The sequence below is a fragment of the Ostrea edulis genome, chromosome 9, assembly GCF_947568905.1.
Source record: "Ostrea edulis chromosome 9, xbOstEdul1.1, whole genome shotgun sequence".
In the NCBI taxonomy this organism is placed as follows: domain Eukaryota; kingdom Metazoa; phylum Mollusca; class Bivalvia; order Ostreida; family Ostreidae; genus Ostrea; species Ostrea edulis.
This window is the reverse complement of record NC_079172.1, coordinates 41,739,401-41,759,221: the sequence shown is the minus strand read 5'-3', so window position 1 is coordinate 41,759,221 and position 19,821 is coordinate 41,739,401. Positions and strand designations below refer to the sequence as shown.

Below are 19,821 nucleotides of genomic sequence, written 5' to 3'. Positions count from 1 at the left end.
GTGTACACTGCGGTAAAGTGAAACTCTGCCGTCTGTTAAATATGGACTCATCCGTGTCCAGTTTTGGCGTTAATTCAGATTACTGCACTTTGTGACGTTGATGGTGTCTGTAATACTGCACTTTGTGACGTTGATGTTGTCTGGACTACTGTACTTTGTGACGTTGATGGTGTCTGGACTACTGCACTTTGTGACGTTGATGGTGTCTGGACTACTGCACTTCGTGACGTTGATGGTGTCTGGACTACTGCACTTTGTGACGTTGATGATGCGGATTTATCTTGACCCTTTGTAAGGTCGTCTGCAGCGGATCGTTTCAATATACTGTTGTAAGATGAATAGACCTACCATCCAACCCATTCCTTCGTCATTGTCATGGTAGTCGTAAAAAATCCCACAGGTGACGCTTCGATACATTTGCTTTTAGTTTACTTTGATATTTGATCTCCCAACTTCCGTTATTCATCTTAAAATTATTATTATAGTTTTGCAGTATTGCTTATATATATACAGAAAGAACATTTAAAATACAAATTGGTAAAGATTTCACTCGTTTGGACGATTGTTTTATGAAGAAAAATATGGGCGGACATATAGTGACCATTCGTTACAAATGTAGGCTGACATATTGTGCAGGCGGACATATAGTGACAGTTTGGACAAAACATTGGGCGGACATTTAGTGTAGGCGGACATATAAGGACAGTTTGGTCCAAAATTGGGCGGACATTTAGTGCAGGCGGACATATTATGCAGGCGGACATATAGGGACTCAACATGTATATTTATCGCAATTCACCTTTGAATTAGAACGCTTTGGCCGATATAGTATTGCGTTGTGTGACGACACAATTGAATCTGTTTGTAATACAATTGCGAAATGCAACAGAAACTCTCATTCGTCCATATGTATAAGTCCGCCCAAATTCCCTTATACGGGAGTAGTCAGCATTTGAAAACATGACGGCCAGATGCTAGATGGAAAAAAAAACTTCAAAGGAAGAAAGAGAAAAAGTTGTATTCTTGTGTTGTTGTCTCATAAATTTAATATTAAAAAAATTCCTAACATATTTTCCTACTATACTTGTGTCCAAACATACCTTCAAATATTTATTAAAGCCCCATACGACCCAAAAACTCGATCACAGCTTTTGATGATTTCGTTCGTAGACGTAGCCATGTTAGGTAGCCAGTCAATTCGAATCCCGGTTCATTTTCATATTGGCACAATAGCGTCTAGATGTGTACTAACACCCCACAAATATTTTAGCTAAATTGTTTAAATAATATACCATTCCAGTCCTATTAAATGATAACTATTCAAATAGCTAAACTCACGGCAGTGCGGCTTTCATTAGTCATGAGCGGCCGCGCCGGCCGATCTCCATCTAATGGGCTTATGTAGCATTTTCGTTCATCTAGAGCTTATTTTACCTTTACAAAAACTGGTACAAAAATGTTTTAATTTCTATTAATTATTCGTGTTGATAATAAATGAAGAGCGAATACATAACTTACAACCGATTTTATGAATAGATACCAATAGCAAGAGTTCGAATTGACCGGCTACCTAACATGGCTACGTCAACAAACGAAATGATTTGAAGCTGCGAGTTTTCGGGTGGTGTGTGACTTTAATGAATATTTGAAGGTATGTTTGGACGCAAGTATATAGTAGGAAAATATGTTAAGATTTTTTTATATTGAGTTTATGAGACAGCAACACAAGAATACACCGATTTCAGACCTCAACCGTCCGCAGCTTTTTGTGACCCGTAAATCAAAGGTTTTTATAAGAGGTGGATCTTTTCAAAGAGCTATGTACATGTACAGTTCTCCAGCTACACTGAATCCGCTCGAGAAAGTGGGCGGGCTGTAATCGGCCAATGAAAACTCTTTTTGTATTACATCAAACATGTCATTCAAATTGTTCAATCGTCTCATTCAATTGTGTCGTCACACAACGCAATACTATATCGGGTAAAGCGTTCTAATTCAAAGGTGAATTGCGATAATAATCTTAAAATCTATTTATCATAGAAAAGATTCATATTCTCGCTTTCACACTTTAACAAAAATCACATACAACAGAAATCACCTGATATGTAGTGTTCTTTAATGAAGTACCTTGAACCGAAACATGAATTCGAGACATTGGATTTCGTGAAGAAGGAAAACGTCAAGATCAAGCGTTTCCTTGGAATATATATTTGTTTCATTTCGACACACGCGGTAAAATTGCAGAAATATTACCAAAACTGCGTAAAACTCCAAATTAATCATTCGGCACACTCTGTCGCTCTATGTGACAAATTTTATATACGAAATATGTTGAATCTAAATATTCTTTTCATCATAATAATTCTACCATTTAGATTAATTAGAATATATTTATATTGCAACTCGCATTTTCCTCTATGGTTCATTTCATCAATTTCAGCGCGCGACACAATCCGTTCACATTGACTAAGAACGGATTATGAACTAGTTTAAAGCAAGCGACTGACAAAGCAGAATGCTTTGAAAAAATAAACTGCAAAGAATTTATTTGACATCTAAAATTGTCGTCAGGTAACGAATTTCATAAACATCACGGCGGGTGTGACCGGTCGACAGGGGATGCTTGCTCCTCTTAGGCACCTGATCCCACCCCTGGTGTGTCCAGGGGTCCGTGTTTACCCAACTATTCATTTTCTATTGCTTATAGGAGTTATGAGATTGATCACTGTTCGTTATCTTCACCTTTCATACTGCAGCAAACTCCAAAACAGATTTTCTATATGTTTACGTCATAATCGTGGAGATTTCCTTAGCATAAGAATATCTAATACCAAAACTTCAATCTTCAAAACCAACTCAGTCTGACAGACCATGTATGAAAAAGTATAGACTATCTACAATTATTCAATAGCCATGTGCTCAATAATTTATATGTTGAACCTTTTTATTTATTTGATATGACTTTTTGCAAATTCCACTCAAATGACTATCAAATCAAATGTATTCTTAAAAGCATGGTGGTTGTGCAAGACAAAATTTGGGCATCATTAAATTTGAAAATAAGATTCTTGTCACGTACGTTTTAACAAATTATAATTGTTTCAGATCTTAATGGATTTTTCTACATTTTACTTCTTTAAATCAATCCAATACCATTATAGCTTTGTTCTTGCATATTTTACTAGAGGTGACATAGTATTTTATGCCGATAAGCTAAAGTGTTGTCATCTGTCTAATTGTACAAGGAAAAATCGAGATGAAACCATAAAGTATCACTTATGAAATATTGATACGGAAAAATCCGTGTACGACCAGCTCCTTTCTTAATATCAGTCCAACTACTAATGGTCCATTGTATTTTGACATGATGAGAACGCCGAGTTAGACTGCATAAGACGAGGGTCAATATATGCATTACACAGTTAAATGTTTGTCGTGTGACCGCAATCGAAAGTTCTAGTGCATCAGAATGCCTGCCATATGAAAATTCTATACAATACCATCTTCCTATCTTCCAACATCCCTAGAAGTGTGGCTTGACAACACTGACCTCTCCTCAAGCGAGTATTGCATTATTAACATTACTGTTGATGAATCCGTTCTTACCCCCCCCCCCCAGTTTTAAATAGGTCAACTATTGTTTGGTCTATGTTCTTTTCTTGACGAAATATTTCATTTCTGTGCGAATGCATAATTTGAATCTGGCTGTATGAAATCTTTGACTTACTAGAGCTGAGACAGAATTTATTCTAAAACTTCTACGTGAGAAGAAATAATATCTTGTTTTCACCTTCAATTCGACATCTCGATATATTGACGACGTTTCATTGACAAAAATAATTTTCATTCATATGTCGATTCGATATATCCCTGTGAACGCAAAATAAAAGACCCCCCAAAGTCGTCCACTTCTGCGTCATACTTATATATTTTATTGAAAATAGATATTAACGGCAAACTAACAAGTCAAATTTATGATAATCGGGATGATTTCACCTTCACCATCGTCTACTTTCCATATTTATGTTGCAATATTCCATTATCACTTGCATATTGTGTTTATATGTCACAACTGATTCGATACACAAGAGCTTGTTCGGCGTATAGTCAGTTTTTAAATCGAGGCAAGCTACTGACAAACAAGTTGATGGTACAGGGGTTTCAACAGTCTCGATGAAAGTCAGCATTTCGCAAATTACATGGTTGTTGATTTGATTTGAACATATTTTATTGTATATACTATATACAAAAGGATTAGAAACAAGTTCTTGCAACTTACGAGTTCTTCTCCTTAACATGGTTGTTATAGCGATCTAGTTTGCCAATACAACCTATAATTGGGTCAAATGCTGTCTGACGTGATTGTTATATCGTTCTTAGTGCACTGATTTTGACTAAGGATAACTCCGTTTACCTGATCCGGATATAGGGTTGAGGGTGGGTGTGACCGGTCAACAGGGGATGCTTATTCCTCCTAGATACCTGATCCCACCTCTGGTGTGTCCAGGGGTCCGTGTTTGCCCAACTTCCTATTTTGTATTGCTTATAGAGTGATGAGATTGATCACTGTTCGTTATCTTCACCTTACATGCATTGTTTATTATGATTTTGTTAGATTGATTGAATATTGTTTAACGTCCCTCTCGAGAATCTTTTACTCATATGGAGACGTCCCCATGGTCGGTGAAGGGCTGCATAATTTAGGCCTATGATTGGCGCTTGCGGTCTTTGAGCAGAGGGGTCTTTATTGTGCCACACCTGCTGTGACAGGGGACCTCGGTTTTTGCTTTCTCATCCGAAGGACCACCCCATTTAGAAGTCGCCTCTTACGACAAGCAAGGGGTACTGAGGACCTATTCTAACCCTGATCACGTTGGATGTTCCAGTACATGTTTGAGGGACACCGATATAATGCGTTAAACGCACAGTAGTAATTGTAGGACTACAGCAGATACTTTGAAGTATATGATTATGGGACAATAACATGTGTTGTAGTGCATGGGTGTGCAGGTATGATACATATTTTGTTTCGAAACAACGGTGCCAGCGTTAAAGAAGTTAGCTCCTGAGCATTTGAGCACAACTACGCTGGATGCTACAACTAAGTATATACTGGTCGAATGTTAATATCATTGATTGAAACATATTACACATCTACTAGTAAACCCTACCTGAAAAAATTGTGTCAGTTCAAATTTTGAAAGTGTTTGGCAGGGACTATATTTTGTGGCGAAGGGATTGATTAATCAAAAAGGTCTAAATCTGCAGGATATTACAGTTTCTGTTTCATCCAATATATCGTAGTTGATACTTGGAACTGGTTCAAATGTAATTTATTAAGGTTAGTATGTTTTTCCAAACATGGATCAACTCTTTATAAAGTTTGAATTAATTTACTCAAAATTTTGTATAAAAATTCAGTGTTTAATCTAAAAAACAAATTGATCTCTAACTCCCACCTGTTTAGTTCCATTTTAGAATTTAAGACAATTCCTTGTTGTTTTTTTTTGTTTTTGTTTTTTTTTTTTGTTTTTTTTTTTTGAGTTTTAGAAATTGACATTACTCCTAATAATTTGATATCATTATTTATTTTTCATTAAATGTAAACTTTTTTATCTGTATTGTTAGAAGATATTGTTATGTATCTATTTTATGTAATGATTGATTTGTGCTCGTTATGTTGTATTTACACCAACACCAACATACAAATCAAGTTTAATTGAATAAGTTTTGAGTCAATTTTAAGTGCATAAAGGTCATGTTTAGAATACTGTAGGTCAATAACATGCATTGCGATTCCAGTTTTTCTTTTTAATTTCTTAATTCTCATTCCATTTAGAAATCAAAAATACCCTTCCCAAAAGTTGACATTACTCCAAATCTCAAGTGTGGACCTCTTGAAAGCTTTCTATTAACTATTTCTACTAGATTCGGGTAATAGGATCCTTAGGATGAACACAGTCTATACGACTTCTTTAATCAGTTTTCCATCTAAATAATATACACATTTATTACATTTTCAACAGCAACACATCGAATAAAAATGAATATTTTCACAGTTGTTATTTTTACACTGTGAAAATAAGAAATGTGTTATTTTCACAGCGTGAAATAGCAACCGGAACAACTTGTCGGATAATTCATCCGCGATATATACCACCACCAACATGTTACGTTATATGAATGTTTCATGTTCTTATTTGAATACCCAAAATAGAATGAAATCAATTGCCTTATTGTTCAAATGTATTGAATTTTATATATTGCATACTTTAAGGTACTATATTTTTGCGCAATATTGTTTTGAACGTCAATGTAGGGTCAACTAAAAGTGCTTAAGCAAAAATTTTTAATGTTTTTTTGTTGAATATAGAATTTGTTTTATCCGTGAGAAATGTTGGGTTTTTTTCACTAATGCTTCACACTCGTGAATATATCATTAAGAAATCATGTTTCGCTCGTGAAATAAATTCTATATCCAACAACAAAACATTGGATATCTTCTATAATCAATGTGCACAGTGAAATAAAATAGATTGAAGTCAAAGAATAATGGATACATTGTGGATTTGTTTTAACCATTTACCCTCTAAATTTACAAATGTATCAGATGAAACTTCACCTGAATCTTTATGCTATCTTCGTGATCGGAAAACAATATATTTTGGATAAAAAAAATCAATATTTAAAAAAAAACCCTTAAATCTGATATTTTTTTGCGTTGATTGCATCGACATCCTCTAAAATAACAAAGCGCAAATACATCATATATATACATGTACATACACATGTTACACCAAATATATCATATATATACATGTACATACACATGTTACACCAAATATATCATATATATATACATGTACATACACATGTTACACCAAATATATCATATATATATACATGTACATACACATGTTACACCAAATATAACATATATATACATGTACATACACATGTTACACCAAATATATCATATATATACATGTACATACACATGTTACACCAAATATATCATATATATACATGTACATACACATGTTACACCAAATATATCATATATATATACATGTACATACACATGTTACACCAAATATATCATATATATATACATGTACATACACATGTTACACCAAATATATCATATATATACATGTACATACACATGTTACACCAAATATATCATATATATACATGTACATACACATGTTACACCAAATATATCATATATATATATATGTACATACACATGTTACACCAAATATATCATATATATACATGTACACACACATGTTACACCAAATATATGATATATATACATGTTGGACTTTAAAGCTGATATACAGTTCATTATCACCAGCATACACGTGGTACAAGACATTGTTCTTTCTGAGAAGCGTCCCCAGGGATGCTGTGTAGACGTTGAACAGAACGGGCCCGAGGACCGATCCCTGGGGGACACCGCAGCCCAACTCAGTGGCACCAGTCTTCGTTTCCTTCACTTTGACAATCTGGGTCCGATTTAAACAATAAAATGCTTTCTTTGTTGTTTCATCAGGTGATAAAGGTAGCTAGCATTGTAGGGGGGAAAATCATGACCCGAGATGAAAACATCAAAGAAAGGCATTTTATTATTAATATTTATATGTATTGTTTTAAAATATAAACTAGATTTAAGTACTAAAATATAATATGGTTGACCCATTAGCTACGTTAAACGGAACAGCCAATCAACCCTTTGATCTTGATGACGCTGCATATTTGGTAAGGATTACACAGACAAGTGGTACTAAAAAAACCAGATCGAACTACTTTGCTAAAAACATTCATTCATTGTTGCAGATGAAAGCAATATCATTTTTGAAAGTACATGTACATGAGGGTATGAACTGCAACGCTTCTCGCTGACATATTTCATGAAGCGCATTGTTGGGTAGTGACTAAAAAAGAAGAATAAACATTCTTATAGCTTTGTTTTATGAAAACTATATCAACAACTGGGAGATGTTTATCAACTGGGAAATGTTTATCAACTGGGTGATGTTTATCAGCTGGGAGATGTTTATCAACTGGGAGATGTTTATCAAATCGGAGATGTTTGACCTGAACGGTAAAAATGAAATATATTTCAAAACACTATCAGTAAATAAGAAACCAACACATGCTGATAAGTACACATATTTTACCTTTTATCTCCGTATGAAAAGGTAGTGGAACGAGTTCATTAGGGAGATAATGTCAAGATCGATTCTAACCTGAATTGGAATTAAAATAAAGCACACATGTTCATATACGAGGATATCATTGAGTAAATATATTCCACTGCCCTTTCACATTCTTATCTTTTTCTGAAAAAGTAGGGTAAACGGCTATTGAGGGGAATTGTCGAGACCAAAACCGACTTTTAGTACTGTTTTAGTTGTCGGTTCCACCGGTCACGGAGTTTTCACATATTTTTAAAATGAATGCAATTTCTGAGTTGTCCTAAAGTTTTTTTCCCTTTGGGGAACTCTTAAGCACAGTTAGACGTAAAACATACTATCGTCCACACATGGTGGATACAGATGCTTATCGCTGCCTTGATATATTGCCTAAAGGCCGATTATCAGACATCATGCAACCACCCAAACTGCAGGGACACACAATATCAGTAAATTTATTAGTATTTAATAATAAAATAGCTCAAACAATTAAAAATCTATAATCACCATTTTTCTTTACAAACTTTCATTTTTCCACTCATGCAGAAGAGGAAATAAAAAAGATAATTTAATTCCCAATACCACATCTTAATATTGAAAAACCTACAGATTTCTATCAAAATCTTGATTAAATTCCCTAAGAAAAATATGTTTAGCGGCCTTTCCCAGAGTACAGTCACTTCTAAAAATAGAACACATCACTTTATAACAAGCAGTGTTAATGATGTATGTTCAATATCTTGTGATGTATGTTCAATATCTTGTGATGTATGTTTGATAATCTTGTGATGTATATTCGATAATCTTGTGGAAAACTCTGCCGGACTGGTAATTTTTTCTGTGAACTGGTTAATATTATACCCCATCAGTCCGGTTGGACTGGTGACATAAAAAGCCAGCTTCAATCCCTGGATTTTCGAACATACATCACAATACATGTATATAGAATATACATCACAAAATTATTAAATATACATCACAAGATATTGAACACACATCACAAGATTATCGAATATACATCACAAGATATAGAATATGCATCACAAGATTATTGAACATACATCACAAGATATTGAACATACATCACAAGATTATCGAACATGCATCACAAGATATAGAACATAAATCACAAGATGTTGAACATACATCACAAGATATTGAACATACATCATAAGATTATCGAATATAGCAACGTTTTACACGCCATAGCCTAATTCAATCAAATATTATTCTTGATATGGTCAGTTTAATGTATTCCAACGGCTGATATCAAGAAAATTTACACTTTCATTACTTTCATTACTTTTATCCGTATTAACATAGCTAGTCTATAGTATATGTATACATCTTGTACCCACTCAAGCGTTCAATAGAACACTGAACGTACCTCTATCACAGAAGAGCTGCTGCCAAGTTTCGTAACTTTTTTATATATTCTTTTTTATCGAATAAAAAATTGTGACTGAAGACCGGGTTTTAGTCACAGTAACCCACCCTCATGTTTTTCAAAAACGAAATTTATTTTGTAAATTTATATCTTATTTTTATTTCTGTCAGAATATTCACAGTCGTTAAAATAGTTGTACTATAATCAAGATTCATACGCACATTCTCCACATTCATGAGGTAATTTCTATCATTTCAATTATATTTCCAATGTGGGTTTTTTTTCCTTCTATATCGTTACCATTTCCAATGTGTTGGCCTTCAATATCTTTACCATTTGAAATGATGGCGATTGAAATGATAACGATTTCCTCATGAACGTGAACGTTATGCGTATGAATCTTGGTAAATATAGTACGACTATTTAAATGGTAGGGAATTCTCCGAGAGAAATAAAAGTAGAATGTACTGGTAAATATGAAAAAAATGAATAAAGGAAATAAATTTCATTTTTGAAAGTACATGAGGGTATGAACAGAAACGCTTCACGCCGGCCTACTTTGTAATAAAGCTTCGTAGTTTATATCCTCTCGCTTATTTCTAAAAAGAAATGAAATTTATTTGTTTTAAAACTATACTCATAGGTGGTACCCCCCCCCCCCCCCCCCCATAAAACGTGTCTATTCTGTATTCTCTTGAAATCAGAACTCCTTGACGTGTTACTGGAAAGTGACACGGACGCATTGAAACCTGGTGTGCTCTTCTTCATCATACAATTAGAGAAGATTTCCTCTCCAAACTTTCATTATCCCTAAGTTGTAAGTGGGGGAAATTCCTCACTCGCCTCAATGGTTGTCACGGTTTTTGTATTGTATACACAAATTACAGATAAAAAAAAATGATTTTATATTTTGGATTTTGCTTTTTCGCAGATACTGCTTGCACCACAAGCTATCCCATAAAGAGAACTCGTATATCTGTCTGACTTCAATTTAAAACATGTTTATATTGTCCCTACCTTTATTTGAATTATGCAAAACATCTGAACGAGTTTTCATTGGCTGCAACAAATGCATGTTGTGTAATTCTTTGCAGGACATACATTTAAATTAATGTCTGGCCAATTCGTCCACCTAATTACAGTGACAAGAAAATAAACCCGAGGAATCGACAAGACAGGTAAGTGCACTGCTCCTAAAATAAAACAATATCGTGTTAGAATTTTACGATGTTAGCCGATTCATATTAATGAATGCGATTTTCCTGTTGTTTGGATAAAGCACGAGAAATCCTATATTTTTGAAAAAAGAAAAGTTGTGAACAACGTGCATCGGTTGTACCGTATGTTATTCAATATCAGATTTGGATTGTGTCTTACATGTAGGAGATGACCTCAATACAATTCATGGAACTATCCGTTTAAGAATTTTTAGTGCACATATATTAGACATACGTGGCAATGGGGGTTCTTTAACTTATCAAAGCCTGCAGCAACACTGGTCATCCGTTTGTAGGTCAGATCCTACAGACTTCTTAAATGGCAAGCTTTTGGTGAAGCAATCAATAGGCCTAGGATAGGTCGCCTTAGCACACACACGGGGCATGAACACACGACATCAAGGTCACGAAGCAAATATGGCTATCACTTAGCTCCATGTATTAATTACTCAGGCTAATTTTAATTTCTATGCAAAACACACACATATATACAACTAAGTTTTCGATCTCATTAACCAATATACAGGGACAGTATCAGTGGGGGATCAAGAGGGACGGTTGCGTAGTTGGATATCATTTAAGCAAAAGACAAATGTTTATTTTTATCATCTCTGGAGGTGAAACCCCTACTTGTTTAGCGAAAAAGTGGCCCCCTTCACAATTTCATGGACCCTAGAGTATCTAGAAACAAATGGTGTTGCTTATTATGCAATCGACGGAAAAATAGAAATAACGGACTTGTCTTAATTTAACTAGGCATGTATGATATGGCAAATTGTTATGTTATTTATTCCCAAAACAAAATACATTTCATCTCTTAAATGTTATCTTACAGATTCAACCTCTCGGTGATCAGTGTGCTCGCGTTGCAATCAAGAATAAAGATTAATAGCCTAGGTCAAACAAGCCGTTTAACTCCCTACTCAACACTGCATCGACTAACGTGTAGATGAACTAGACAAATAAATTAATTGAGTAAATGTAACACAGTTTTGAAGATACTTACACCAAAATGCACGTTTAGGTCGTACTAGATTTTTATTATAAAGTTTTATTAAACAAGGCCATCGACCTACTAAATCAATTTGTTTTGCGATTTCGTTTTGATCCTAATAAATCGTAAGGTAGATGCTAGTATCCAAAATTTGTAATTAATATATATAGATAAACGTTGTACATGACATGCCATAAATATTACAACGTTTGAAATGCCTTAACTATGCACATTAAGCTGATAAGAGTGCGAATAATCCCGATTGTTAACAATAAAAGGATACTGATAGCAGGACTTGCGTTCATTCAACAAATCATTTCGAACAGCAATAGAAATAGCCATTCTTATCAGCACCAATGTTTGTTTGTAAGTAGAATTGTCTCGCATAACAGAACTGGTATTTATCATAATTTCATGGTACTCTACAATTTGTAATGTGCTTATGCGTTTGATTTTTTATTTCATTGTTTAAACGGTGTTGTAATCTAAATTAAAAATACCCTTCCTTCGTCTACAAACCCGTATACATATACATCTGTATTCACTGAAAACTTGCTCTCTATAAGTCTTGCTAAAATTGTGATGATTTACCACATTTTACGAGAATATGTTTTGAAGCACACTCAAAAATGGGTAACGAAGAGAAAATTGCACATAATTCATATACTGTTGTTTTTTGTTTTGTTTGTTATTAGAATTCGTTCTCATAATTACTAAATAGCGGTGTGTCTTACAGACATAATGTTTGTTCCTTTTTAGAGAAAACTAGAATGCATTTACTCCAAAATCAAGAGTTCAGAATTATGATAAGCTAGACCAACCCCTGGACAATATCATTTATAAATGTGGGTTATAAACCTAAACCTCTATATCTAAAAAGGCAAATAAAAAAAATCAACGATTGCTTGTTAATTACAGAAATATGAAGAACCCTTAAAATTGTAACATAGACCTTTAACAGCGATTGAGCTCACCTGAAAGTTCCTAATGGTAGGTCATAATGATGGTTAATAATAACCTAATCTTTGAAGAGTTCGCAAAAAGTATGCAGGCAAGGTATCTTTAGAGAACCCCTATGACTATCATTTTTCGCCCTCGGTATGGGGCGGTAGGAGTATCACCTGGGGCCTCCCGAGGGTCGTGTCACTTTTCAGACCTCTCAAATGATTGAATATGGGGTGATAGAATAAAACAAAACTGATGAAATCATGGAGAACAACATGGTTGGTGATGTAGAGCCCTAGCAAGGTGTCAAAGAGGCCTTTAAGGGCAATTGAACTCGCCTGAAAATTCTTAATTTTACATGAACCAGGGTCGTAATGAAGGTAAATAACAACTTGCCACTTATGCTTTTAAATCTGATTTGTGTTTTAAGCACGGTCTCTTTTTTCCATGGATTTTGTATATGAAGTACCATTTGTGCTTCCATACATTTCGTGTTTGAAGCACCACCTGCGTTTTTAATGTCTTTGAAGCAACACATGTGCTTTTCATGTCTTTTGACCACCACCTGTAAAATGTCTTGTCTTTAAAGCACCACCTATGCTTCCATATATTATTATGTGAAGTGCATGTGTTTTCCTGTGTTTGATGCACCACCTGTGCTCTCCATGTGTTCGAAGTACCAGCTGTACTTTTTTATGTGTTAAAAGTACCAGCTATGTTTACATATTTTTTTTAATTTGAATCTCCCACTTACATCATACTTACATTGGGCTGCAAAATTGCCGCTCCGATTTTTGATTGTGGTTGATGGGTCATTGTACATTGGTCAGAGGCCCCATGTCTTTTGACCCGTTTAGCATATATTTGCATAGGTTACTTGTCTCTTGGGTTTTTTTACTCTCTCTAGGTTCCCTGAATGAAGATGGCACCCTTAGTGCGTAATTTTATTTTATTTCGGATTTCAAACATTTCGGTTGAGCATCACTGAAGAGACATTATTTGTCGAAATGCGCATCTGGTGCATCAAAATTGGTACCGTATAAGTTTTACATGCTACCATATATTTCTCATCGGCGCATACATTTGCTAAATATTTTTACTACTCATTTTCTTTCATATATCAATTGGATATATCCCTGTGAACTCGAGATAAAAGACACCACGGAGTCCTCCACTTCTGCTTCATGCTCAGATATTTTCTAGCAATTCATCTTTATGACAATCGGCATGATTTCACCTTTTCTATCGTCAACTTCACATATTCATGTAGCAATATTCCATTATCATCTGCATGTGGTGTTTATATCACTTTACTGGTCCGATACGCAAGAGTTTGATTTGCGTATGATCAGTTTGTAAATAGAGGAAGGCTACTAACACACAAGTTGATGTTACAGAGGTTTCAACCGTCTCGTTTAAAATCAGCATTTCACGAATTCTATGGTCGTTATAATGATCTATTTTACCCATATAGCCTATCATTGGGTGAAATGTTGTCTGACGTGTTTCATACCTATTGTTATACCGTTCTTGGTACACTACTTTTGAAGTTTTCCGTTTACCTGGACATAGGGCTGACCGTTGGACAATGGATGCTTACTCCACCTAGGCGCCTGATCCCACCTCTGGTATGTTTAGGGGGTCCATGTTTGCCCAACTATTAATTTTGTATTCTTTATAGGAGTTATGAGATTGATCACTGTTCGCTATCGTCGCCTTTCTCAAAATCTTTAGGTCTATCAAATGGACATATTTGGTTACTAAGCATTACTCCGCTGTTCCATGGGTCACTGGTAACTATTTCTTGTCGTCGTTTATTGTCAAAAAGTGTCACTAAGTAATTTCGTCAAAAGTCTCACGAGAACCTGAGTTCGGAAAACCAATATCGCAGAGTGCTTTTCTTTCCAAATGAAAGAAATACTAGTATCAATGTGCAGACAGTTTGAACTTTTTCTTTGTTTCAAAAATATTGTCAGTGTTTTTGGTACAAGTGGTGCTTATCGATCATATTAAACAAAATTCAAGAAACTTAAAAATACATTCCATCTGTCTATCCATCCATCCAAACATGTAAATAAGTAGGTAGGCAGACAAGCATATGGGTAGGTGGGAAAGAACTTGCAGTTGACCTCGCTTATTATTAATCTTCATTATCACTGTATGAAAAGTACAATTAGGAACTTTCAGGTGAGCTACATTGCCTTATGGGACAATGAGACCCCTTCTATGTATATACGGTGTTGCTATTTTATGGTTTTACAGGTTAGTCTTCCCTTGTGGTAAAGTCTCTTGAACATATTAATTTCATTGTATCACTTCATATCTAATAGTTATAGAGATTTCTAGAGTTTCCAAACCCTAAGGAGATATCCTTACGGCCCCAATCTTAGGACATGAAATGATAGTCCTAAGGATCCCCTATCTTGCCTGCTTACTCTATTGATAGATTCTTCAAAGATTAAGATATTATTAACCTGCATATGGAACAACCCTATTTGATGTAAAATTAGGAACTTTTAGGTCAGTACCACTGCCCTTAACGGCGTTGTGACCCCTTTCCAGGGTTATGTGGGTTTGTTTACATTGTTTTCTATCTCCTCATCAGTGATATTTATTAATGACTCCATATTTGATAATTACAAAGATCTGAAAAGTTACCCCATCCTCAGGAGGTTGGTCGGTTGTATTGTGTTTAACGTCCTGCTCGAGAACTATACACTCATATGGACATGTCCGTTCCCCAGGTGGTACCCCTACAGTTACAAATGAGGACGGCAAATAATATACCAAGGGGTCTCCTACCTTGTCTCTACACTCCTTTTTTGGACTCTTGAAAGACGAAGTTATTATTTACCTCCATTATGATTCCACACGATGTAGAATTTCAGGTGAGCTCAATTGCCTTTAAAGGCCTATGTAAACCCTTTTTAGAGTTCTACATTTGCGACTGTTGTTCTATATCCCTTTATAAGTTTTGTTGCATTCGATCAACTCATATTTAATCATTAGAGAGGTCTGATAAGTTATTTCATCCTCGGGAGGCCCCACGTAGTACCCCTACAACCCCAAACTGAGAGCTGAAAGTAGACTCTTGAAAGATTAAGCTGTTTTACCTGCAATATGACCCTATGTGATGTAACATTAGAAATTTTCAGGTGACCTTAATTGACTTCAAGTATAAAGCCATTCATTGTTTGAAATACTATCAATCTGATGGATTATTTGCTTATTTTTAGCATTCCGTCTGAGTACTCTCAGTACTTCGATGGATTGTTTTATTGGCTGCTGGTTAGTGGCTGCTTAGTATGATCTGGAACGCTTCGGTTCACGTCGGCATACTTCACGAAGTGCGTTTGCGCTTCATGAAAAGCATCCCAATCTGAGGTGGCAGGGGACAGTTTCTTTGGTTTTGAAACAGTGGATAGGGGGTATACACCAAAGTCAGATTATGACAAACTAATGAAAAATCATATTTCCCTTTTATGTCAATACTTGTATTTCATATTAGTGTAGTTAATAAACTATGACCCTAAATTATATGTAATCTATAAATACTGGTGCACAAAACATGCCCTGAGCAGGTTCCCCTTTTTTGCTTTGCTTTTCCCTCATTTTGGGCTAATCTGCACCACCCCCACACCATCACAGTACCAAACATGGGGATTTAGACACTGTGCACAATCAAGAACCCTATCTGCCCTTCTCAAAAATCTACCTCTCATATGGGGCCATCCACCTTCCCTCACAGCTACAGACCTTTTGCTAGACCCTGCATGTTTTCACCGGAATTTCTTCAGCAACTGACCACGTGTCTTAGTTTCGTATTTGCACCCATCTATATGCTAGGAATCATGGTGATACCTACATGTTGTACATCAACATTTTTACTAAGCAATCAGCTACATTTGACATGCATCCTAAAATTATTGTATACATTTTTACACATGTAATATCACTTCAAATACGGGACAATTCCATTTTTTGAAAAAGTTGACCGGGCCTATAGTGCGAAACTGTCCCCTGCTACCTTTAAGAATTCTGACATCTCATGTCATTGACGTCAACTCCCATTTTTGACAAATCTGACTTATTCTGAGTGAAACTACACCAATACATCATGTCGACCGCCCTAAATGTGTACGCAATAAAATTATTTAAAAACCCTACATTTCTGTGTATGATGTTGTCATTTTAGAGTGATGAGAGTGTTCGAGTAAGATCCCTGTGCCTAACAAATAATATTACAAGTATATTGTATCTATGGTAAAAGTGACCTTATATGTGGTGCTACATGCTGAACATGTAATCATGAGAACCTGTGTAGAAAATGATGGATTAGAGAGAGATAAAGGGACATTACTGCTCTTAAAATCAAGAAAATTTCCCACTTCACTGTCTACTTCTTTACATACTGTATATGTATAGACCTGAAATATGCTCTAATTATGTAAACAACTCCCCAACAAGATTTTGAATACCTGTTCTCTTCTTACATTCTATTCTATTCCATCCTAATAGTGAAAACTAAAGATTCATGCAATTCAGCCAAATGTCAAAGGGGAGGTGGCTTGTTTACAAGTACCACCCATAAATGAGAAAATGGTGTTAACTGTGTTTTTTGTGTTCAAAATGTCTCTAAAATGACTTATTTCTCTATCTGCAAGTATTTTTTCATAAATATGTATCATGGTGCTGAGAAGAAATGTGATCTACTGTACCCGAGACCTGTCAATCAGTACAATTTGTTAATTACATGTAGAACATGTAAAACTACATGTAATCTATGTAAAAAGAATACACAGTATATGAAGTACCCCAAATAACATTATTTTAACCACTAAGCTTATTTACATGTACTTACATGTCACTATGATACTTAACCAGATTCTGGTTTTCCATAGTACTAAAGCATAGCTTACCCCCCTTGACTCTGTTGTCTACCATTGTGACACTAATGTGATACATCTATTGAAATAAAGGGTTGTGTTACATATCTAATACATTTATCTTGATAATATTAATGAAATTGACTGAATTCCATGGGTTTCAAAAAATGCCATTCTCTTAAAGGTGGCAGGGGACAGTTTCTTTGGTTTTGAAACATGTGGATAGGGGGTATACACCAAAGTCAGATTATGACAGACTAATGAAAAATCATATTTCCCTTTTATGTCAATACTTGTATTTCATATTAGTGTAGTTAATAAACTATGACCCTAAATTACATGTAATCTATAAATACTGGTGCTGGTGCACAAAACATGCCCTGAGCAGGTTCCCCTTTTTTGCTTTGCTTTTCCCTCATTTTGGGCTAATCCGCACCACCCCCACACCATCACAGTACCAAACATGGGGATTTAGACACTGTGCACAATCAAGAACCCTATCTGCCCTTCTCAAAAATCTACCTCTCATATGGGGCCATCCACCTTCCCTCACAGCTACAGACCTTTTGCTAGACCCTGCATGTTTTCACCGGAATTTCTTCAGCAACTGACCACGTGTCTTAGTTTCGTATTTGCACCCATCTATATGCTAGGAATCATGGTGACACCTACATGTTGTACATCAACATTTTTACTAAGCAATCAGCTACATTTGACATGCATCCTAAAATTATTGTATACATTTTTACACATGTAATATCACTTCAAATACGGGGCAATTCCATTTTTTCCGGGCCTATAGTGCGAAACTGTCCCCTGCTACCTGAACTTAATGAAGCATTGCAGTTCGTCCCTAGGTATTTTCATGAAAATTTATTCCTACTTTCACTTCTGTCAGAATTCCCAACTGTTGAAATATACGTATATTCAATAGGGAATTGTTTACAACTGCAATGCGTTCACGAAGGTTTGACTGTCAGCGCAATTTGTAAAGATATCAAGCGCAAAAACATTAGAAATGTAACTACTTATCGAAAGGATGATACTAAAGAATGAAATTAATATATGACTGTATTTCCCATCGTTGCAGGTTGATATTTACATTCTATAAGCCATCATGGGTAATACATTTTCATCCTCCTCGTCAGATAATACAGATGAAGCCAAGGAACCAATTCCTTACGTCGGCATCGATTCAGGTAAGTTTTATTTTAATTAATTTGATTATGTTCCCCAAACAAAGTTTGGGAACATGTTGTTTTTACTGTTTCTTATTATTAAGGTCTTCCGTTCCAGACGGAAGACCTTATAGTGATTCTACTGTTTATTATTATTATTAGGGCTTTCCACCTTTCTGTGGAAAGTCCTATTGATATTGTTCTGTTTATTACTATTTTCCTGCCGTCAAAAAAAAATTTCGTCTTAAGACTTGTCGAAAAACTTTATAGTCCATCATATAGTACTTCTTGAGAAACGAATATATTTCACCCTGCGTAATTGAACTTTGACCCCTTACGGAGTTATGGGACCTTTCGCAAAAATCATTGTTATCGCTACTACTTTTTAACCGTAAATGATAGGAGAATGAAACCTTTGCTAAAGCATAGAGGGTAATTAGTAGAATCGAAGAAATTTCAATGAAGGGATTCGGTTCCCCTAAAGGGAATTAATGCATCTTATGTTTTTCGATTTATTCGTAAAACATGTCGAACTTGAGAACGGTTTCTCGTAGAGACATGAGACCAACTGAAAAAGAATTGTTGACCTTTTACCTTGAAAATTAGGTCAGGGTCAAAGGTCAAGGTCATCAGAAAAGAGGGAAAATAGCATTTTTTATACTCCCTTTCCTGCTTAAGATAGCGTTGAAATATTATATAAGTAAGTATTGACTTCTTGATTGGTTCCGATTGTATGTATTATGACTTTGAACTTTGACCCTTCTGTGAATTTCGGAGACTCGCATTGAAAACCTTGTTATTGCTACTCCTACTTAACGGAAAGTCATAGAGACACGAAACCTTTTTTTAAGAGAAAAACTGGAAAAATTTAGTTTTTGACTTTGCCTTAAGTCTCGCTTGTATATGGAGTATTACAAATGATTTTCTTGTATGTTATTGACATTGCAAATGTCTAGAGTAACGTAAAATATTTTGGTGAAATCTACTTCCGGTCGCGAGATTTCCAGTCTTCA

General features: G+C 35.2%; 1 protein-coding gene across 7 annotated transcripts in view; it reads left to right on the top strand.

The window, feature by feature from the left end:
* The first annotated feature begins 10,642 nt into the window (after positions 1 to 10,642).
* Positions 10,643 to 19,821, top strand: part of LOC125658584 (uncharacterized) — a 29,307-nt gene continuing 20,128 nt past the window's right edge. The window contains exons 1-2 of one of the 7 annotated variants that reach the window (XM_048889866.2): positions 10,643 to 10,766; positions 18,721 to 18,829. In XM_048889866.2, the coding sequence (XP_048745823.1) occupies positions 18,748 to 18,829 (82 nt within the window). In that variant the 5' untranslated portion in view covers positions 10,643 to 10,766; positions 18,721 to 18,747. Of the gene's footprint in view, positions 10,767 to 12,072; positions 12,166 to 14,316; positions 14,373 to 18,720; positions 18,830 to 19,821 lie in introns of those variants that run through there. The other 6 variants (XM_048889865.2, XM_056149251.1, XM_056149250.1 and 3 more) reach the window with 6 other exon arrangements.